We start from the raw sequence: 23,410 nt of genomic DNA on the forward strand, positions 1-23,410 counted from the left end.
GCCATTGCACTCTGAGATCAAACCCAGGAACACACTCTTCCTCCTGCATCTCCTCCTCTGTCAATGTCACTTTCTCGCTGGATAAATGCGAAATAAAAAATTTTCTGTCTATTTCAGAAATAAATAAATAAATAAATATTTCAGAAATAAATAAATAAATTTCTGTCTATTTCAGAAATAAATCTATTTCTGTCAATTTCACTTTCCCAGATCAATTCACAAGCAAACCTACACCTGCATAATCCCAATGCTCGGGATGCCAAGGACCTTTCCAGCCCAGGGAAGGCGAGAACACAACCGGGGCTCCCCGGGCCGGGCTCGGGGCAGGGCGGGGCAGGCGCAGCGCGGAGCCGAGGCCGCCCGGGCCAGGGGGATCGCGGAGCCGGGGCCGCCCGGGGCTGAGGGAGCCGGGGCCGCCCGGGCGGGGGCAGGGCGGCCGCGCCGGGCCCGTCCCGCCCCCGGGCCGCGATTGGCGGCGCTGCGGCGGGGCGGGGGCGGGCGGCGCGCAGGGCCGGCCGGGCGGCAGCAGGTGGCTGCGCTCTGCTCCGCGCCGCTCCGCGCTCCCGCCTGCCTCACCTCGCCTCGCCCGCCTCGCCTCTCCTCTCCTCTCCCCGCCGCCTCAGCGCGGCCCCGCCGCCGCCAAGACGCCGCGGGCCGTGCTCCGAGTGAAGAATGGGGCGGCCAAGCTCGCCAAGCCGCCCGCGGCCGCGGGCGAGACCCCCGGCGGCGCCCCCGGAGCCGGGCTCTTCATGGAGCGGTCGCAGAGCCGCCTCAGCCTCTCCGCCTCCTTCGAGGCCCTGGCCATCTACTTCCCCTGCATGAACAGCTTCGACGAGGAGGACGCGGGTACGGGGGGCCGGGGAGCACCGGGGGGCGGTGGTTCCCGGGGCTGTGTGTCCGTCCGCCGTGGGCAGGCGAGGGTGGGTGTGATCCGTGTCAGCGCCATCCCCGACCCCGCCGGGGGTTTGGGGCCGGGGGTTCATCCGTGCGGGTGTCCGAGGGATGCTGGGCACCGCTGGATGCGTGTGCCTGTGGAGGGTGAAACTGGGAGTGTGCTCCAGCGGTGAAACACGCTCCGGCTGCCGATCGATAGGAAACACGGGTTATTTGCAAATGGAGCGGCTCACGCTCCATCCTCCTCTGTGAGAATGAAGGGCAGAGCTCAGGGAGGAGGCGTCCATCCTGCCGGGTGGTGTGGTCCGCTCTGATTTATACACCATCAACTCTCGGGCTGATTGTTCCCAGGGGTTGTTAGCGCCGTACACCGTGCTGCTTTTGGAGAGACGAATAATGGGATTCCGTTTAAATGAGGGCAGAGTAAATCCCAAAACAAAAGCCTTTCAGAATGGATGCAGTGATTTTTTTTTTTTTTTTTTTTTGCCGGCATCAGAAAGACCTTTCTGGCCTCAGACAGTTGGTGGTGGTGATAAAATGACACCAAGCTTAAAAAAGAGGGGCACTGGTAGGGAGAAGCAGGAAAGGCATTGGGTTGAAGGGGCGAGGAAGGGTGGTGGGTGCTGGGGAAGGTGCTGGGAGTAGAGGGCAGCACAGCCGCTGCGTGGGTAGGGAGAGAGGGAGGGAGGGCGTGCGCGGGAGTGGATGGAGAGCGGTCGGAGAGCCCAGAGCCCTCTGTCCATTCCCGGCGGCTCCCTGATAATTGAGGGGTGTTTTTCCCAGTGCACACTGTACCAGAGACTGAACCTGCGAGTCTTGTGAGTGGCAAATAATAAAAAGTTGGTAACTAAAGCATATTTTAACACTGACTGTCATGGTTGCATCCCTCAAAATGCCGGCATGCTCCTTTGTCTAGTGGCTCATCCCAAGATGTGCAGATGCCAGCAGGAATACATCAGTCCGCCAGCTGCTACACCTGTAACGATGTTGTTTTTAAAGGAGTTGACGTAAGAATCAATTCATCATCTGTGTGATTAACCTAGACTTGTCATCAGCATCATGCAGGGGTGGCAGGCAGAGGATTGTCTCCTCCAACAGATGTAGTTTTAAAAATTCTTATCTAAAAATTTTGCTGATGATTTATTTGCACTTCAGATTTGGCTCGGATGCCGAGGAGCATACAAGACAATAACGGGAGCTTTGGGAAGTCTCAGCGCTGTTGCTTCAGGCATGATTGATAGTGAGACATGCTCAAGTATGAGAACCCAACACAATGCCTGGACAGCATTTCATTCCCTGGTGTCCAGCCCCTCCTGTCCTGAGCAAGGTGATAGTTTAGGTGAATGCTTCCTCTTCCAGCGCTTAAAAAACCATTTTTGCGCTGAATTTTATTTATTCATGCTTAGTGAATGTTCATGATTGAATGTTAATAAGCTGCTCATAATACAACACAAGTACTTGTCTCTGAATTAAATAAATCTCCAATTAAAACCTCATTCTCCAGCAGCTTATGGGCAGATCTTGCCTGTGTGAGTTGTCTGGTTAGTGAAGCTGCTCAGGGTGGATTCAGTACGATGGGGATGTTGCAGTGTTGCTCCTGTATTTTGTGCCTGTAAGTGTGTGCTCAGACATGTATGAGCAACCAGCCAGGAGGAACGTGTGCTGCTTTTTATTTTTGGTGTTAAAACTACAAGTGTATAATTTTCTCATGCAAGTAGATTACTTGAAAGAGAAATTATAAGAGAAATGCTGAAATTGTGCCAGATAAGATTCTATATTATTCATACCCATGCATGCTTCTGAAATAGTGAGAGATTCTGATCAGTTTGGGTTGCAGCATGATTTCTGTCAAAAAAATAGATCTCGATAGCTCATTCAGGGAGATGAATACTGCACTTGGCAAAACGTTCTCTATAGGAGGAGGCAGAAAAAAAATGAAATTGATCCCAGGGGCATTGACAAAGTAAACAATCCTATTTCAAACAGACACATCATCCATTTTGTCTGAAGCTGAGAACCACATCTTTAAGAGAATAGCCGTCCTACAGAAAAAGGAGAAGAGCTGATAAATGACCAAGCTTAAGGGAAATGTGACGTTTTCCTCTGAAAGGGGAAAACAGCCTAATGATCGTTTAAATGTACAAACAAGAAAAATTCTCAAGGTGTTTCATTTAAGTTACTATGGGTGGGTAGTATCAAAGGAGTCTAAAAGGAAATTTACAGATGTGCTGAGAGCCGTGGCCGCATTTGGGCAGTGGTAACAATACCTCTGACTTCCAGTATTTCACCCTTTTAGTCTGGAAAAATGACTCTGCTTTTGAAAAATACAGAATATACTTTTACTTATACAATATTTCCTTTTCTGCCATGGCTCTTCTTTGCTGTCTACCTTGTGGACATAAGGTGAGAAGACTCTCCTCATCTTCCACAATTCCTTTGCCTGGTAGACCTGCAGTGTGTCTGGATGGGGTTCTGAGCAGTGAATCTGGGTGCAGATGATCTCTTCATGTGCAGAAGCAGGCAGCCAGTGGAGGCAGGAAAGCAACAGAGCAAGAGACAGGATCACATTTGAGTGCTTCCAGAGCATGAGGGTGCTGGAGTTTCAGGTATTTCATGTCCATATGTCTCTCCAAAGAGGTGGATGTAGACTTCAGGGTTCCAATGCCCTTTTCATTCCTCAGCTGCATCTACAAAAGAAGATGCTCTGAGCAAATGCGGAGCTTTTTTTGCCAGGAAGTTGCAGTGGGGCTTTGAAATAGCCAAAATGCACTCAGCAGATCAAGGACTCAGGGTTAATAACTCTTTTGATCTCAGCATGGTAATGTTGCTGGCCTTCCTGCTGGCTGGGTGCCACTGTCTTTGCTCCACTGAGGTCCCCAGCAATGTCAGTGAAGTTTAAGGATTTTTAAGCTGCAGTTATTATCAGAATAATTGTTGGTTTAACTTATGCAAATGTCTATCCTACATTTCAGTTATGGAGCAGTAGAGTAAGAGGAGGTAAAAGTCAGTCATGCACTCTTTGTGGGCACATTTCTAGAATGCCTGTTTCTGACACAAATCTTGTGAACACAAATCTGAGCTGTTCTGAGGATCTGCCGTACGTTTGGTCTTGGCTAGAATCAGCTGTTTGGAATGCTGATATTCCTGTGGGAACATGTCAGAAGGAACCAAACTGCTGAGGACTGAACTGCCAAGTGGCAAGTGCGTGTAGGTTAATAACAGGATTGTGGTGCACCTGGGTGCAGCTCATAATGAAAGCTGGGGGAGTGGGGTGTATGAAATCCCTCTGTGACTGATGGTGGCCTTAGCACAGCCCTCCCCAGTTCAGAATGAAGGTCATCCTTAAGGCTAATGGTGTGGAGGAGAGCCATTTTACTCCTTGTGTGGGGCATGAGGTTTGGAAATGTGGCTAAAGCAGAACGGAAAGTAAGGATTTTGTAGAGAGTACCAACAACTGACTTGGAGCTGCACATGCAGAACAAGCAAGCTTTGAGCAGGAGAGAGGAGGTGGTTTGAGTAGCTGGGACAGTTGATGTGGCAGTGCTGAACCCACTGGGACTTGGGAAGTCAGAAGCAGTGCTCAGCTCTGGAGGGGTGAGAGCTTCCAGACCAAAACCCTGTGTACTACAGAGGACAGGAGCTACACCTAAAGAGAGACAGGTAGGTAAATGCCAAGAGCACTGGAAGGGATGGGGTTCCCTTTCTTGTGCCTAAACTGCAGGACCCAGCAGCACTGTTCAGGTCTGGGTGTGTGCTCCAGCTGTGCTGTGGCCCAGGTGGGTGAGACCCTGCAGTGCACCAGCTCCTTTCATCCTACACCCTGGTTTTCTAGGGAAGGACACCTGCTTGCACTGGCAGAAGGCATCTGTAGCGTGCCCTGACAGGGATGCAGACTTGGATGTGTGGAATTGTAGCCATGGGTCACACTGCACATGCAGCTACCCTGGAATCCAGATCCAACTTGAGCATCTACACCAGGTTCCTTACACAAGTGTGAAGAGCAGGGCTGCTCTGTCAGGAAGCAAGGGAAGGTACAGAGCAGCTGTGAGGGACTGGTAAGTGTCCCCCCCCTGGTCAGGACCTCAGCACAGGGACTGTCCAGCTTGGCAGACCCCTGTCCTTGCTGCAAGACTGGAGAATCAATCGTGTCTCAGCCAGCTGGAACCAAGTGTCTGGCAGAGAGAAAATGGTTTCCAAAGTCAAAATGTCTCCTAGATACTGACAGTAAGCCTTCCTTGTGTCAGCTGCTCATTCAGAAAAGAGTTGAATTAGAGATAAAATTCAGCCCAGGCTGCTGCTTTCACACATAATAAAGTACTGGCAGAGGCACTGTGTTACGATCAATTGCTTTGAAGAGAAAGTATGTGAAATACCAATTTAATGGATTGATGAAAAACATTTAAACTATTGGGGTGTAAGAAGGGGCTGTGGATATTTAGGTTAGTTTAGGATATTCTTTTGTTTGGGTTTTATGTATTGAACTTCCTCATAATTTTAAACATTGACCTGCTCTATAATTTCAAACATTAAGCGTTACAAAGCTATTAAATAGAGAGAGCCCCTATGTGTGTTTTCATGTTGCCATGGATATATCTCAGTTGCAGCACTGTATTGGGGTACATATGGTTTAAAAGAAAATTATGATTCAAGACTTAACTAGTCCATTTTTACTTTTTTTTTTCTTTTTTTTTCTTTAAATATAGCCCAAATGTGTTAAGTCCTTTTTGTGCTTACTTTGGTTTTGCTTCATCCAGAGTTAATTTTTGGAGCTCTGGAAGCCTCTAACCAGTTTTGTTAGTTGTTTGTAATATCGGTGGCCGTGCTCATGTGGCAGACATATAGGGAACAGGGGAAATTATTCATCCATCTGGAATGTTAGCTATTTTTTTAATCAATGTTTTATAAATGAATGGATAGTTTATCCCTGCAAAGATAGCCCCTGGAGCTAGCCTGGCCATGTGTTGCCAGCTCTCTTGGTTGGTGCAGGAGGCAGTAAAATCCAGGGGTGCCAGCTCTCTTGGTTGGTGCAGGAGGCAGTAAAATCCAGGGGTGCCAGCTCTCTTGGTTGGTGCAGGAGGCAGTAAAATCCAGGGGTGCCAGCTCTCTTGGTTGGTACAGGAGGCAGTAAAATCCAGGGCCTTTCCCTCTTCTTGCACAGTAAGGAGTGTATCTTTGGCTGTAGATTATCCTAGTGATTGTAAGAAATGTCTCTCTCCCTGCTGGGCACATTCTAGCTCTAGGTAAACATGTTTGTTTCATAAATGGATTAAGTTGAAATGAAAAATGAGAACAGTTCTGGAAGAGCTGCTGTCAAATCAGTCTTCCATCAGAGGAAAGTGTATGAAAGGGAGCAGCAGCCTGGAAGATGAGGCTGTGGGTAAGACCTGCAGAGGCTGGTGATCCCAGACCCGGTTATGAGTTAATCCAGATCCTAAATACAGCGACTGATTCTGACACCTGGTCAGGCAGAGCTGAGCAATCCTTGCTGCCCCTTCCCTGCCCTGAGCACTGGAGCAGCTTTCTGCTCTCAGCCCTGCTGCTGCTGCACGTGTGATCAGGGGACCGCAGGTACAGACAACAGGTTTTGTCTTTAGTGGCCACGGGAGGCTGAGAATGAGTCAGCACGAGGAGCGAGCGATTGGAAACCTTGTCCTTGTTTGTGTTGCTCTCGGTGTCGTGGCTGCACGTGAGAGCCGTGGTCCTGGGCCAGGTTCCTGCTGTGCCTGTAGAAAGGCAAAGCAGAATGTCAGCGTCAGTCGCAGGGCGCTCGTGCTCCATGGCAGAACCCGGCAGATGGGGCCGGTGGGACAGATGGGCGAGCGCAGGGAAGGGTGACGTGGCCTCGGTCAGGGCTCAGCGTGCCAGGCTGCCTTCCTGGGCCACCAGCTGCTTCCCACTCCTGTCTCCCATGGGGCATCCTGCAGAGCCCTCCAGCACCCCCCGACCGGCAGCATCCGCCTGTGCCGTGTTGGGAATCGTTAGAAATGCTGATGTAAGGTGGAGGAAGAGCAGCAGCTGCTAGCCCAGGGAGCTCAAGCACTGTGCCACAAAGTGCTGCCTAGAAGTTTCCTTGGTGGTCAGCTGGGTGTGGGTTTATAGGGGAGAGGGATGTGGATGGGGTCATGGGCCATGATGGTGGCTCTGTGCTGTCCCCTGAGCTTTTGCAGCACATGCGTGCAGCCATGGAGAGCACAGCGTTGTGTCTCCTTCCCTCGAAGGTGGCCTGATGTACTTCCAGGTATTCAGAGGATGATGCTGAGTTCAGCTGTGTGTGCAGGAGTTGTTGAGGGTGGGTTAGATGTGACCCCGCCAGCCACAGGAAAAGGATGTCTCTTTTCTCTAATTCTGCTCTCAGCTGGTTTCCATGTAGAAGAATCTGTCCCTGGAAAGCTTTCTATCTAGGAGACACAGTTTTTTTACTGCTTCTATTTCATGTGCAGTTAATTCTAATGCAACATTTATTAATTCAAAAGCACTCTATTCTCCAGGCAAAAAAAAAAATTATCTTTGCTCTGTCAGATTCTTGCATCAGGACAAGTTGTGAAACGCTGGAACTACTTTGCTTCAACATTCCTGTTTGACAGAATGTGTGGATCTGCTTTGTGTAGGGAAGAATTAAGTTTGATTGGAGTAGTTGTCTTGAGGAATAATTTATCTGTGCAATTGTTTTCTGAAGCACTATTTGCTTATATTTGAATGCCTTCAGTTAGATTAGAAATGTGAACAATTTAATTTAGGAAATGGTCTGTAAGTCATTGATGGTTTTGGTGGGGCAGTGAGACCTGACTCACTCAAGGCTCTCAGCCCTGCCGTCTCCTCCTCTCTCCCACAGACATCTGTTGAGAAGCACCATTAGCATATTTGAATAAGGATTTCTGCTCCTCTGCGGAAGTGTTCAACACATTTTGAATATCCCATCTATCCAGATGATGTTCCCTTGGGGTTTGGTTTTATTTTCTGGGAGGTTCCTGTACTGTGTGACAACACGTGTCACGACTGGGGTTCTGCAACACAATGATCCATCAGTTGTGCCATTGCTTAAGTCATCTGCTGATGACACACAAATTAGGCACTCTCTGCTGTTTGTCAAACCATGCCTTGAAATCTGCATTTAAGTTTTATCCTTGGCTTTGCTTTTGCAAAACAGCACATTTGTAAAGGCTGAGTAGCCCTGATACAGCCTCACCACACAGGGGTACAGCAAGCTCTGTAGCCCAACCTTATAGCCAGATCCATCCACAGTTAAATCACTGACATGGATAATGTTCTGCCTTCGTGCCATCAGGGTGTTCTATCAGTTTTGTCCAAAACACAGAGCACTCATACAGCCTTGCAGAAACCAGTCTAAAATGTCTGAGTGCTCAGCAATTTGGAGAGTACACCATGTACAGAGGTAAATGACACATTTTTCTCAAAACTGTTTTATGACTAAGAGAAACTTAAGCTATTGTCTGTGTCCTTATTCTTGCAAATGTAGAGGTAGAGGGGTCACTTATATCTGTTCCCTAAGTAACTAATTTACTCCTAATCAGAAGAATGGTTTACCCTAAAATTTAGCTTAAATCTGAATAGAGATAGCAGATTGCTATTGCATTGCTCCCAGCAACATTGCAAGCAATTGATCACTGCTTTTCAAAGCAACTCTTCACATCACAAAGCTGTTCCTTCTTGTGCCAGTAATTCCAAGCCAAGTAATGGCTGTAATGACAGCCAGTGCTGCCTGGCATACCTCTCCCTCCTTTTGCTGTTTGGACTAAAGAAACCTGATGGATGGTTTTGTTTTCATCAGGTGTTTTGGTTTTTTTGGTCTTTTTTGTTGTTGTTGTTGGTTTTTTGTTTGTTTGGTTTTTTGTTTTTTTTTTTTTTTTTTCCCAAATGTCCTGTTGGCCTTCTTGCTGGATTTGGGATTGTGCAGGAGGAACAGTGTGGACAGTGCCCTTGTTGCTGTCTGGCCCCTTGCAGTGAGGAGTATCTGTTTCCCACACTTTGTATGCACTATTCCTGTAAATACACACTCTTGCTCCTGCTAACACTCAGAGTATGATCCATGCTATTTTCCAGATCATTCCCAGCATGAGTGCTGTTGGCTACTCGTTCCCTTTCTGGCATTTGTATGTTAATTTTTTCAGTGCTCTGAAATTACTGGTTTTACATGTGCCTTTAGTGATTTTCTTTGTGTTGACTTGGAGGGTTGAGCTATTTCATCCCATGGGTATTGGTCTGAATTCAATATCTGTTGTTTAGAGAGACCCGTGCTTATGGGATATTTGTGGGACTGGGAGGTGGGGTAAATGTCTGTAATAGGATGCTTTATCCCCTGGACTCCAGGAATGCAGCAATGTTTGTGGATTAATTTGGGAGCTGGAGGAGATGGTCTGTAACTGAGGTGGAGTGCAGCATCCTTGAAAACCTTTGCTTTCAGAGCAGCCTGTTTTGTCAGGCCCCTTCTCATCACTTCATTCTGTGATGCTCAGCTCAAGGGACTGCCAGGCTGTCATTCCCAGTTAGCAGCTGGAATGAGGATCACAGTGGTTCTTACTGTGCTTCACATTGGTGGCATCTGATTTGAGAGGTTACAGTCTCTCTGCCCAAGGAGCACATGGTTGTGTCCCTCTCTGGAGCTGCCCATCCTCTGAGGGGCAGCAGCTCCACTCTTGCAGAATGATCCAGCAGCAGTGTCACCAAGGGACAGGAGTGTGGGGCCAGGCTGCCCCTCGCTCCGCTCCCTGGGCAATATGGATGAGGCTGACATTTCCCAGTGGTGACAGTTTCCCAGTGGTGTGGGACTTTTGCCAGCTGCCCACCAGCAGTATGCATATTTACAGTTAGCAGGGAATGTATCCTGCCACGTGGATGGAAAACATGTTAATTGTGTTGCAGCCAAGATGTCTAAGAAGATTAAGATTTTTTTTTTCCCTGTTGTAAATCCAGCTCCTTGTTTAGCACTTATCAGCATCCTGTGAGGATTGTGTGGGTGGGTTTTTCTTTTTTTCTTTTATTTTTACTATTCACCTTTCTTTTCTTGCATTTCATGCATGTTATCACAGCTCCAGCGGAAAGTTAGGAAACCTTCACTCAAGATTGTAAGGTGGTTGCTTTGTATCCATATTTGTGTTTTAATCAGATTGTCAGAAGAAAAAAAGAGAAGGCTTTTCCTTTCTAATGCCTGTTGGATTTCCAGCTGCTGTAGTTGATTAATTCCTGAAAGTATCATGACAACTCAGACGCAGTAACTTTCCCTGTTCCTTAGGTTTAGGTTGTCCTGTTGTTCCTCTGCTGAAGCTCTGTTATCTCCTGCCCTGAGACCTCTCCAGTAGCCTGTGGGATTAGAGCAACTGCTCTGCACCTCTTCTGCAGAGCCCTTCCACCTTTGTAACAGTTTAAATTAAATTCACAATAAGGATAGACAGTGCTCCAGACAAATTTCTGAAGCTTGTCAGTATTCTGCTTTCCCCCAGATCCCTCCAAAGCAGAAGGAATTGCAGGAATTGCTGTCACAACCCACTGTTGCATTTCAATGGTGAATTTGGTATGTTTGCCAAAAACCCAGGCATTTTTGTGTGGGTTGGTCCCCACACATCTGCCTTTGTGGATCACATAGTCCACAGTACATCCCCTCCAGATACAGGATTTTTGTTGTAATGTAAGTAAAGAGGAAAGGCTTAGATCACGTTATCTAATGTACCTCGAGATAAAACCAAGCATTCTGCCGTGAGCAGTTTCTACAAGAGTCAGTGCTTGTTTTAAATATTAAATGTGCAAAGTTGGGCTTTTTCAAAAGTGCCTGTGAGTTTTGGTCTCTGGTATTTGTTGAAAGTGAATAGGATTTGGGGCTGTGTTTGCTTTTGGCAGTTCAGAAGATCATCCCACAGCTCTGCAAGTGTGGGGCTGAGGCTGCTGCCCTGGTTGTGCAAAGCCAGCTGGAGCAGAGGAGCAGATCCTCCCTGGGACCCTGCAGTTCAAGAAGTTGAACTTGGATGAGGGAGTGTGGCATTCGCATTCTCCGAAAAAATCCCTTTGCCCAGGATTTTTCTCCTGGGAAGCTGAGAAGCCTCAGAGAAAAGGAAAACAATTCTTCTCTCATTTGCTTCTCCTGTGTTGTGCTCACATGTGGAATGTGTTTGGAGATTGTTTACTCACAGGTGATTGTTTCATTGCATTCTGGTGTGAGTTGTTTTGGCTCACTGGCCAATCAGGGCCAAGCTGTGTCAAGACTCTGGAAACAGTCACAAGTTTTCATTATTAGCTTTTTAGCATTTTAGTGAGTATTCTTTCTGTATTCTTTAGTATAGTATTCTTTAATATAATATAGTATCATAAAGTAATAAATTAGCCTTCTGAGAACATGGAGTCAGATTCATCATTCCATTCTGCCTTTGTTGGGACATTCCCAGCAGATACAACAGGGGAGCACTGAGGGCGCTGGTGTGGAAAGCAGGGCAGGCAGTGCTGAAAGTGGGCGTGCAGGCCAGCGCTCAGCCTGGCAGACAGAGCCTGTTAAATCAGGGTGATTTATGGAGCAGTTGCTGTTAAAAGCTTCCTCGTGCACTTTAGGAAGCGGAGCTGCCAGATTGGTCAAACTCCAATGCCCAGACAGTTTGAATTGGCTGCCGGCTGCGGGAACAAGCGTGGCAAACTCGCACAGCCGCTTCCTCCTGCCTTTGCAGGCTGCCACATCGCTGCTGCTGCTCGCCAAACAGACAGTGTCAAAATGTTACGTGCTATGAGGACATTGCCATGGCAACCTCAGCATCCCATGACACCCCTTCTCCTGCTGTGGTGTCAGCGCAGGCTGTCATTGATGTACTTTCCTCCTCCATCTGGGGCCTTGGGAGTGCAGGATCATGTGGATTTCTTCATTTGTGGGGCTGAGGGTGGAAGAGATGCTCTCACTGGGCTTTTGGGTGTCTTAAGTAAGGCAATGATTCCCTCTTTTAGCATAGCAACACTCTCATGATCATGGTTGGGCTCAAAAGCACCTGGATTTGCTTTCTGCTGCACTGAGGAAGCAGCTTTCCCTCCATCAGATGGGCACCGCAGTAGCTGTGCCCTACCTGGCATCAGAGCACCCACACTGCTATCAGGCAGCTCTGAGATCACTCAGTTTGGACAGACACTCTGGTCTTGCTTTGGGACAGTCCTTTCAGCCCAGAAAAAGCCTGTTGCTGATGTCCATCTGCAGCCTGCTGGTCTGCTCCCTCCTCCCTTTCCTTAGCAGGAGCCATCAGCTGCCCTGAGTACAGCTGGTTTTGGACACCTGCCTCACACCTTTGGGTGGAGTTTCCTCCATGGCTACCTGGAGCTTTCATCATGTCTTGATCAATGTTTTCAATTTGCCTAAAAATATTTCAGTTTTTGTTGCTACCTCTGTGTCCCGCCAGGATTTTCAGTATTCCCCAAGGTTTATTTTCCCCTTGTCTTCCTATATTTCTGTATTTCTGCCAGGTATTCCAAAATTAGCATCATGGTTTTTTTTCCAGATATGTTTATTGGCTCTTTTCCCTTGACATAGGGAAAGCTGTTCTCAATATAAGCTAGAGCTTTGGCAAGAAATAACAAAGGTGGAGATGTTTCCTGTATGGCAGCCTGTAGACCTTCCACCAGTGCACGTTTCTGACTCCTGCTTGGTATTTTATTAGAGCAGGAGCGAGATCTGGAGTTAGTTATTGTGAATGTGAAGGTTCTGCAAATGGCAAGGACAAAGAGATGTTTAACTAAGGATTTGCCTGCCCAGTGTGTACAGGCTGTGGATGTGCAATTCAAGGAATGTGGGTACTCAACAAAGCTGTTTTTCACACAGTGGTGCTACAGCATAAAGGGATCATACGTGATAGAACCCAGCGCTTGTGATCTTCACATCTGGTCTAAAGGGTCTGAGAGGGTAAATGTGAGGTGTGAGAAAGTACCTGTTAAGGCTAGGGGAAGGAGCAGAACCTGATTTTTCAATAATTTCTGTTTGTCCAGACCCACTTCTGAACTGTTTCATAACAATAATTCTCAGCTCTCCCGTCTTGCCCAGTGCTCTGCTTTGAGTCGTGCCAGAGTCCCAAGTTAATCATTCTGTAAACTTGTTTTTCATCTGTTTCCACTGAATTCCTGGCATCTGCCTAGTAACAGGAGTAGATCTGTTCCTGTGACCTGGCTGCTCAGTCTCTGCAGAAACACTTTTACTGCTCCTGCACAGGAGACACTGCTATGTCCTAAACTCAGTTTTTCCCAAGACCCAATCCAAGCCAAGTGCCTCTAAACCTGGCATCGTATGGGCCCTATTTCAATATTTTTCTATTTCTGTCTCAGTACTGCCTGGCTTACCTACTAAAACACTCTATGAAATATTGCATGGTTGGTTGAGGCAAAATCTGGCTTGTTGCTCTAGGAATAATACCAGGCAAATTATCCACAGTCCATTTTATTTGGTGAGTTCGACTGTTTTCACAGCCTGTTCACTGCAGCTGTCTGCTGTAGAAAGGCGGCAAGCTTGTTGGACAGAGTGACTGTAAAAATCAGGAAGTCTTATTTCAGGCCATAATTTTGTTTAATTTCCTGAAATCCAGAAAGCTGTATATTTTCTAAAACATCTTTGCTCTGGAGCTCTAAGGCTGGGTTTCCAAAGATTACACATACAGGGTATGCATACCTGCATGAAAAATCTTGGTGAGAGGGTTGAGTCCTGAAGCAGGGACAACATGATGGTCTGAAAATGCTTCACTGAGCAAAATATTAATAACTTCACAGGCTTGTGCCAGTTTTGTTAAGAATGTGGTTTTATATGCAAGCTGACCAAGACAGGAGTGTTCTGTGAATGTCAGTTATGCAGATTAAAGCAGCATTTGGCATCTGATACTCAGTTAATACTCAGTTAATGGTTTGAAAACTGGATTTTGCCTGTTTTAATGCTAAACTACTATGTCAGGAAAGATTATCAGCCTGTTATTTCAGTTTACAAAGAGGGGGGAAAAAAGCTTAACATCTTGATATAAGTGCATTTTGGAGGGTTTAGACATCATAAAAGGTTTGGTGACCTGTTCTTTTAACCGCTTATAGTCTTCAATTTTGAGAGGAAATTGCAGTCAAAAGTGAACACCTTAAAACCTGCTGATCTTAGTGGTCTAAGAGTCAACCTGCTTTTTCCTCTTGACATTCCTCTGCTTAGTCCACTAAGGCTGCAGTGCAGAAAGGGGGAAAAGAGCTGTAGAACTAGGACAGACTTGGGGTATATTTAACAATGTTCTATTTCAATGTGACAACAGCTATCGAACACCTACAAGATTGCAAACTGTGATTCACTCGGAAGCTGATATAACTGATGTCACGTTATATTAATAGCTACAGAATTGTAACTGCTTTTAGCACTGAGATTCATTAACAGCCTCTACAAACACTCTTGACAATCAGTTGAAAACCTGAAAATATTAGGTGTATGTAAAAATGGATTATGCCATAAAGGAACCTCCCTATGCTGCCAAATGTGTTTACAGCAAGTTCTTGAGGGTGTTATGCATAATGATTCCTCTTCATCACTTTCAGGAGGTCTTAGTGATAGCAAAAGGTGTTTGAGGACTGATCCACACTCTAAATTAATTAGGAGCTGCTGATCTAATGGGGTTGCATGATGTGAGTGTATTTGGGGATTGTGGTGTCCATGGCATTTTTCTTGGCACGTGGGAGCTGCACAACCTTCCTGCATAGTGCTGATGATGCCTTGGAAGGTATTTGTTCCTTCACCTGTTTTAGCTGCACATTTTGGCTTCAATGGTGTGGCAAACCATGCCTGGACAGAATTCTCCAAGGGGTATCAAGTGCAGGGAGTTCTGCTCTCCTCTGAGCTGATAGCCATGTCTGAGGAGATGGAAGAGAAGGAAGTGGGTGTGGAAGAGAAGGAAATGTTCAGTTCTTTCTATCCTTGAAGATACTGAATTAGTAGCTAACAGTGGTGGCATATAATGGCCCTCTCCAGCCTTTGTTGGCTCTCCTCTGGGCTGAATGAGTTGGCTGCTCTTCCAGGCTCTTCATAAACTCATCTCTTCATTACACACATGTGGTTTTAAGCTTTGCATCCCCTGCATGACAGGTCAGGACATGGTTATAGAAGTGAAATGAAGACTGAGATGCAAGAGAGGAAGTGTTCAGGGTGACATTTGCTCTGTGTCAAGTTGTGTAGTCAAGCTTGTCACTGGGAGTGAATGTGTGGACGTGTAAAGCTGGGCTGACATTTCCAGTGCTCTGGGTGTTTCTGAGAGTTGTTCCATCGTGATTGGCCACCTACTTCCTTCAGTTCCTTCTTTCCCATATATCACAGTACATCTCTTCCTTTTGGCCGTGAATAATTCCCTTTCCTTTAAGCTTTCAGGTGATATCTGCTCTGTCTCATTCATCTGTCATCAGGTTTTGGCATCTCTCATTTGGATGTGACCTTACTTTTGGCGGCCTGTGACTCTTAGGCTGTGATGTGCTGACTTCTGGAGATGGAGTCTTCTGAGACTGGTAGGAAAGATTGGCTCAGGACACAGCAAAATTGCAAATAACAGTACTTTGAAACCAGTACTGTCTTCCAAGGAAGCAAAGCTCTGTATTTTGAGAAGATGGAAACCCTAAACCCTTCTTTTCCTTTTTCATTGTTCTTTTTTACAAGATTGGAAACCTTGGTTTTGAGTACATTGTTAAATGGTCATTTGCCATTCCTCCCTAGCGTTACAGGAAGCTGTCCAGATAATTAAGTACAGTTGATCATATTCCAGTAACACTGTTTATATTTTAAATATCTCAATAGCAAGGGATTCACTGGGCACATAAAACAGCAAGTGATCAAACCACATCTGGCTCAACATGTCTGTTGAAACAGCCTATGACAGTTAAGGAGTGTAATTAGCAAGACACATAGAATGGGATTGAAAAAAGATGTGAAAATAAGCAGAAGGATTTGAAAAGGATTAAGAATGTTAATGACAAACCAGTAGTTAAATTGTGCATGATTAATGACTGTAGAAGTAAAAGGTTGACTAAATATTGTGACTCTGTAATGGCTGCCCCAAAGTAATAGAAAAATACTCTGTTCAAAAGAATTCAGACCTGGATTTATATTGACACATATGCTGACTCTGGATTTAGACCTGCTTCTTAGACTTGGTTTAGGTGAGCATCCCCTGAGATGCCTTTCATGGTTGACTTGATGACCTGAGATTCCTCTTCCATCTTTAATATTGATGATCAGGATCAAGGTATCACCACCCCACTGAAATGCTGAATCCCCTTCTGAACTGGACAGGCAGTTTGCACCATTTCAGTAAAGCTCTTCTGAGGAACATCAGGCTCTGTCTTCAGTAGCTCCTAGCTTACAGAGTTTAGTTTTGTTTCTGAGCACTAAGTTGCTTTGATTTCAATAATTCATCTCCATCCAACTGTTTTATTGTCACTTGATTTATTAATGAGTCGGCTCGGACATTGTCCTAGTGCTTTCTCACAGCTGGGTGAAACCAAGAGTTGTGCTGAGCACAGATTGTGTGAAAAACACACCATTTCAGCTGGCCCCTGAGGGGTAGCATGGTTAGACTCATGTGCAAGAGCTGGAACTCCCAAACTATAACCTTGTTATCAGTAGCCCTTCCCAGCACTCATTCTCTCTCTCTCTTGTTGTAGAACTTCAGATCATGCTTTCTTTTTTCTAGGAGTGAATTGTGATGGTTAATTAGATAATGTTTGTAGAACAGTGTACAAAACCTGCCAAGGGTCACTGTCCTCACTGGTATTATTAGAGCTGGAGGAAAACTGCCAGAAGGTATTGATTACTTGGTAAAAATAAACCCTTCAAAATTCTTTGGGTTTTATTCATTGCTGCTTTTTATCTCGGCATCCTGCAAACATTTCAGAGGGTGGATTTGTTTGCCAGAAGACCAAAACAACATTTTGACAACTACTGGTGCCAATTTGTAGCCTCCCGTGTGGGTGGCATCAGAGGAATTTGTGCAGTGCTCTGGAAAGTCTTTCGAGGCTCTGAATCCCCTTGGATCCTGGAACTGTTGTTTGAGCAAAGCTTCCAAGTGTCCAGGTGGGATAGCACACTGAGTACCAAGCACAAGAGGATCTCTCTGGGGCTTGTGAAACTCTATTGTGTATAGAAGCTTGTATAAACTTCCTGAAGCTGACATTTTGATTTCTTTAGTGAAGTCTGTCAATTAATTGAGTAAAGCTGAGTCTTGCAAGGTACAGTGGGTGCTGTTGAGAGTGCTGTGTCTGGCTGCTGGGAAGGGCTCAGTGCCCTCTGTGTTTTCTAGTACATCTCTCAGCCATGGTTTACACTTCTCACACACCTCACTGTGGAAAACAAAATGTCACACTTTGAATTCATTAAGCAGCTGTGAGTGTTGAAAGGGAAAGCTGTTCCATATAACAGTAAAATACGGGGAAAAGTCACGTATCTGTAGCAGAAAATACATGGGAAAGACAAATATTGTGTAATGTTCAGAAGGGCTAAGTCATGCTTCATAGAGGGAAGTTTCTAAGGAGAATGGATACAACAGGAGGACAATTCAATGAGGAATATGGCTTATGTGATAGAAGGAGGATGTATAGTCATTCATGGATCCATAGGAATAGAATTCAGTAGTGACTTCAAATCAAGTGAGGCCTTGTGGTTTCTCTGATGAAAATGTGCAGTTGGAGCAGAAGCAAAATGTTACATCCTTCTCCAAAACAGGCCAAGGACAAAGCACAGACCTCCAAACATCTGCATGTGTTCTGACCTAAAAATTGCTTCAACAGGGAGACTAAACCAGGCTTTGGTGGAGACTGCAAAGTGCTTTCTGTGCATGTGTCAGACTTGCAAATGGGTTCACTTTGATTATCACGAGTCCCCTTCATGTTCATTCCAAACCATTAAGCTTCTTTGAATGAATATTTGGGTGAATGGGAAATTTTTAAGTGGACTAACTGTCATCCAGCAATCTTAAAAACTGACTTGTCATGGAGCAAAGGGCAGGACTTGCCAAAGCTGACCAGTGGTGCTTGAAGGTCCAATGCTGGCCTGGCCTGGCCTGCCAACCTGCTGGGGCTGCACTGACCAGTCATACTTTGCTAATCTTGAACAGGTACCAGCTGCTTTTCTTTTAAAACTCAGGATAATTTATGAGCAGAGGAAGGGCAAGAACCACCAGCAGATGCTGTCAGCTCACTCCCTCAGTGCTAGTTGCTCAGATTTGTTCCAGAAGTAACTGAGATGTGAGCAAGTCTTCCAGCTGCCTGCTGCATAAAAAATGAGTGAAAATGGTAAAAAAAAAAAAAAAAGGCAGATGACAGAATTAACATCTGGCTGTTTAGGTACGTGGATGGTGAAAGGGAAGAATGGTGCTAGTGCTGAGAAGTGGCAGAGAGGTTTCTGTTATTGAGATTTCTGTTATTTCAATATGTCACAACCCATCAGTAACTGAAAGATGGAGAAAGAGCCATGGGAAATGGGACAGTAAATACCTGCCAGCATAATTTTAATGCTCTTTCAGTTGAGCTGTTTAAATGTAGTTGCCTGTTTGAGGAAACCACTGAATATAGATTTTAATGCTTTTGCTGCTTGGTAGGTTCTCATGTGGGCATTGCAAAATCATCCCTGATGGTCCAGGCACAGGTGGAGTTAGACATGAGCATGGGAGAGGAGTGGCAGATACTCTACAGCTGTGCCAGGGCTTGCACAGACCATGCAGTGCACTCAGTTTGCACAAACTATAGAGGAAGAGAACCTGGAAGCAGCTTAGGAAATGGATGGGAAGCTGCTGCAGTCTGAGGACTGTGATCTCACTTCTCTGTTGTGGCAGAAGGGAAGGAGATTTCTTAGGATGCTCCTTCAGGATGCTGGCCCAATGATTCATGGCTTAGGGACTTTCTCTGCTCTTGAATTTTTTCCTCATTGATTTAATCCAATTTCTTTTTGACCCTTCATAAATGTCTATGAGCACCCCAAAATCCTGCAGTGAGGAGATACCCAGCAGTGCCACTGCCCCTGTTGCCTCATGAGGATGTCTGATAAAGTTGGCATGATGAGTTCTTGGCTGTGGGTTGCCACAGAGCTGTGGCAGGGCAGACCCTAATTATAGCACATTATGCTGGTTTAATGACAGTAATAGAAAGTCAATTTATAGGCAAGAGCAAATTGCCTTTTTATATGGGGAGGAGGATAATTCCTCCCATGTGTTGCATTATTAAATTTGTAATCTTCATTTCTAATGCTTTTCAAAAGTGAATATTAACAGAATCTAAAATGCAGCTCATAAATTTATGAGCTGCATTTTTTTCTCCAAACTCTTCAAGTTCTATAATTTATCTTAAAAGGTGAACTTCAGCAAGCTTAGGGTTTTTTTTTCCTTTCTTTGCTTAACTTAATAAATGAAAATCCCTTACTTGCTACTTACCTCTGGACAAGCTTAAAGGCTTCAAAGATGCTGCATTTTAAATAGCAGTAATGGATATCTATTTCCATTCTTGCTGAGTGGAAAGTTCTGAATTCAGGCTTATTCCCTGGTGATGAAAGACACTGGAGAGAAAAAAAAATGACACGTTTTCATATGTCATTTGCTAGCAAGGAGGCTGTTATGATGCTCTTTTTTGTTGCCAGGGAAACAGAGCCCTGAACTCCTGTCTTTGCAGGAGGAGGAGGAGGAAAGTATTATTTCACTCTTGAGCTCAATTTGTGACTTGTGATCAGAGGCTGTGAATCGGTTGGGACTGAGGGTCTCACCTTCAAGCTCATTTTCAAAATTGTGTATCCTACCTCCTTCTGTTTGTTTCCCTGTTGGAATGAGTGTGAAGGGTGGGGCCTGGTGGGGTGGGTGGCTGGCACAGGTCACTGGCACGTTTGCTGTTACAGCTGAGTGAAACAGAGTGCTGGGAGCCCAGGTGGTGATGGAAGGGGATTGTACTTCTCTGACCTTGCCAGTAACATCTTGAGAAATCCCAAGGCTTCCTTATGTCTGCCCAGAACAGAAACATGAAAGTTACCTGCAGGTATCAGAAGGGAGGAAGTGACAGTGATGCAGGTGCTTCGTAAGCACGGTGTCCTCTCCTGACCTTCTTCCATTACTGTTGAGCAGTAGTTGCCTGCACATTTTATAAAGAGATTCCCATCAAACTTTTTTTTTTTTTTGTGGTTACATTAAAACTAATTTTTCACTCACACACTGCCCTTTAATGCATATTTGATCTCACTGAACTGTCAGTGTTGCCTGCAAGGCTGATGCTGTCTGTGTCACAATTGCTTCTTCATCTGCTCTCTTTTCTGCTCTTGTAGTAGAGAGAGATTAGCAGGGCGCTCTAAAGCATTTTGTTCATCCTTGCTCCTTCTACAAAATTTGTTCAGAAATATTTGGCACAGATCATGGGATTTTGCTGAAGTTTCTGCTAGGTACATGCCATGTGGTAGCCATGCTGCAAACAGGCATTGCTTCTCAGGATGCTGTGCTGGTGTGTGGCTGTTGTTCACTGTGTGTGATTAATGCAAATTCCGTTCAATACGATATTGAAGTCTGGTGTGCCTCTTCTTCACAAGGGACTGATTCTTACTACATCTAGTTGCTGATAATTGAGAAAACGAGATTTTGGTATTGTTCCTAAAGTGTATTAATCTCCTGTATTAACTAATCTGTATTAATCTGATGATTTTTTGCTTCCATCCTCAGTAATCTACATCCAGGCATGATATTTTGGTTGGTTTCCCACATCCTGCAGTATCTTTCAGCAGAGATGAACACATCATGTTTATTTTCCAGCTCTGGCCAAAAGGCTTTTTCTCCTCTATTGAAAGCTCAATACTCTGCATAGACAAACAGTGAACTGAATTTCCCAAAGGACTTCAAATAATCTGGGATGTTTTTCTATCTGAGTGCTGCTTTTGTGCATGCAGCAAGCAGATGTAGGAGGCAGTTATGTGTCTGCCATGTTCATCTGTGGGAGAGTGTGTCACTCGGATGAGAGCTTGCATGTGTCTCTTCAGGCTTTGGGCTGTGAAAATTTTACTTGAATGTTTTTTCTTAGGTGTCTGCTAGTTAAATTCCAGCGCCTCTGTTTTTGGTATTGGATGGTGTTTTCCATGTGTAACGGCCTGACTTGTCCCCAGCTGAAGATATCTGTGATGGATGATTGGCAGGGCTGTTTGCAGTGATACAAACTCACTTTGATTTCTTAGTCACCGTGAATGACTTAGCAGCGTAAGGAACCGTGGCTCCTGTCCTGCTTCTGGGCATTGAAGCCTGACCTTCCCTTCCAGCTGTCATGAGATATCTGCAGTGAAATTACTGCAGTTGTGAAGGGCTGGGTGCTCTCCTTTCACTCCACCCAGGCAGAACCTGGCACTTGATCCAGAACCTCAATCCTGAAAGGGATCTGTGTGAAAGAAACACTATGAGTGCATTGGGTCCATTTGCAGGCTTTTGGGAGATGCAATCACTCTCTGAGCTCTCCCTTCAGCACCACAGGTGTGCTATAAACAGAGAGTTTGTACAGTTCTTGGTACCATTTGGGAAGAAAAGGGTTCCCTTTAGTGCACCTGTAGTGGGCTGTGGTACTTGCCTGGCACAACAGACACTCCATAGCCATGGACCTGTCATGGGATGTCCCCATGTGACTCAAAGCAATTGTAGAGCTAGAGGGGAAGAGCATGCTCCTCTAGCACTTGCTACAGGTATTCCATGAAAGCACCTTTGGTGAAGCCTGACACAAGCAGTTGTAACATCTGGTGAGATTGTCTGGAGTTAGGAACTCAATGCCTGAAGTTGTTTAACTTCTCTGGAAACCAGACCATCGGCTGCCCCCTCTCTGCTTCCATAGCGGATCAAATAATTGCTTCCAAATGGACACAAGTTATTAAGCAGTGTGTATAATTAAAGTTTCACTCCTTGTGAATTTGAGCATTCATTTCCTTAAGGAAAATATGATGAAGTAATTATTACCCACGCTAAACACAAATCAAATGCTGTTCTAAATGCAATTCTGCACGAGGATTCTAGTTTATGAATGACTCCAGGGTTCTGTGTGGCTTTGTGCCTGTTAAGGAAATGGGGCTGTGTTTTTAATTGTATTTATAACGAGTGAACAAAAGGTTGCATGACTCATGCATTGTGCCAAGACTGTTGCTCCTCTCTGCGCTCACACGCACGTGGTCTTGACAAAGCTGCTCGCTCCTAAAAGAGCATCAGTAGGACAGAAGAAAAGGGAAGAAATCTCATTAATAAATATGGCCTTGTCAACTGCTTCCTCTGAATTTTGTCTGTCAAAACTAAACTTTACCTGCTGTGTAGTAGCTGTGATTTTGAGGGAGGCAAGTATTTCTTCATTGCTTAAGCTGCTGTCTTGACTTTCTTCCCATCACTACTGTGTAGCAGACACTTTCTAGTTTCAGCTGAATTTGGGGGACATGTCCAAGATGTGCAGACTTTAAAAATGCTGGAAAAGATGGCTCTGGGTAGAGAGAGAGACATAAGCTAGCACCCCTGGGAGAAAAGGCCTGACACCTAATCTCAGTTTAAAATCCACTTTGTGGGTGAAAGCAGACTGCTGGAGCTGAGCATCCAGTGGGACAGAAAGGTGTGTCAGCACCTCTGGGAGGTTTTGGTGGCTTCAGGAGGCTCATGACCTGAGTCCTCTTCTGCAGCAGGAAAGCACAGATTGCAAACAGGCTGCTGAAGTTACTCTGCCCCTGAAAGTGAAGAGCTAGATGCTGAGCTCTGCCATGGGGGGCACTTGGTGAGCAGACAGGTCCAGCAGGCTCAGGAATGGCACAGCAGCCTCATGCAAAATTTCTTGGCTCACTGAAGTGTAGGCAGAGCAGCTCTTTCATCTCCTGCCATCTTTCTCTACAATAGCTCTTTCTAGTAGCTTTATTTTTGTGAATTCACCTCATTTTTGTGATCCTTTTCTAAATCAAGAGGTTTTCTGCAGCTCAGGCTCATTCATATTTCAGAACCTGGACTTAAGCAACATCCTCAGTTATTAATAGTGTGAGGTGGATAGCAGAATTAGGACATCAGGGTGCTCTTGTTCAACTCTCTTGTAATTAAGTAGAGAACCTCACCTGGCCTTCACAACTTATGTTGTGTAGCTGGAGGACTTCCAGCCACGGGGACATAAATTGGCTCAACCTCTAATTCTCCTTGTGAATTAACAAGAAGAAAGCCCTGAGATGGTGCTGGCACACTAACCAGACGCTCATCTTTCTACTTTGATGCTTTCCTGATACCCACATCTTGATAGCTGGCAAAGTTCCAAGAGTTTGGAACTGAGAACAAGGAGAGCACCGCTGGTTGATGTTTGTATGTATGACACTTTCCTCAGCTTTCTAGGGAGTAAACATTACAGTGTTGTAGTTTAAATAAATAATTTCAGTTAATTGCCTGTGCCAAATGTACGTGTTCTCTGAACCCATCAGCTAAATTTTCCTTGACCTGGTACATATTTGGGCTGCAGATCCTGTGGGGTTCCCAGATGGGCTGATGTCAGAGGGGTGTTTAACTCTTGGTGAGGCTTAAAACCCAAAATGCAA

The 23,410-nt window shown here is 45.4% G+C and overlaps 1 protein-coding gene across 2 annotated transcripts in view; it reads left to right on the forward strand.

Moving 5' to 3' along the window:
• The first annotated feature begins 483 nt into the window (after positions 1–483).
• The window catches only part of RIMS4 (regulating synaptic membrane exocytosis 4), a 55,872-nt gene continuing 32,945 nt past the window's right edge, over positions 484–23,410 (forward strand). For both annotated transcript variants that reach the window (XR_011682281.1, XM_071447042.1), the window contains exon 1: positions 484–846. Coding sequence is in view for 1 of the 2 variants with exons in the window: in XM_071447042.1 (XP_071303143.1) it covers positions 750–846 (97 nt within the window). In the remaining variant the exon portion in view is untranslated. The remainder of the gene's footprint in view (positions 847–23,410) is intronic.

This window comes from Agelaius tricolor, unplaced genomic scaffold (assembly GCF_023055355.1).
Source record: "Agelaius tricolor isolate 1412-34295 unplaced genomic scaffold, bAgeTri1.0.p SCAF_23, whole genome shotgun sequence".
Taxonomy (NCBI): domain Eukaryota; kingdom Metazoa; phylum Chordata; class Aves; order Passeriformes; family Icteridae; genus Agelaius; species Agelaius tricolor.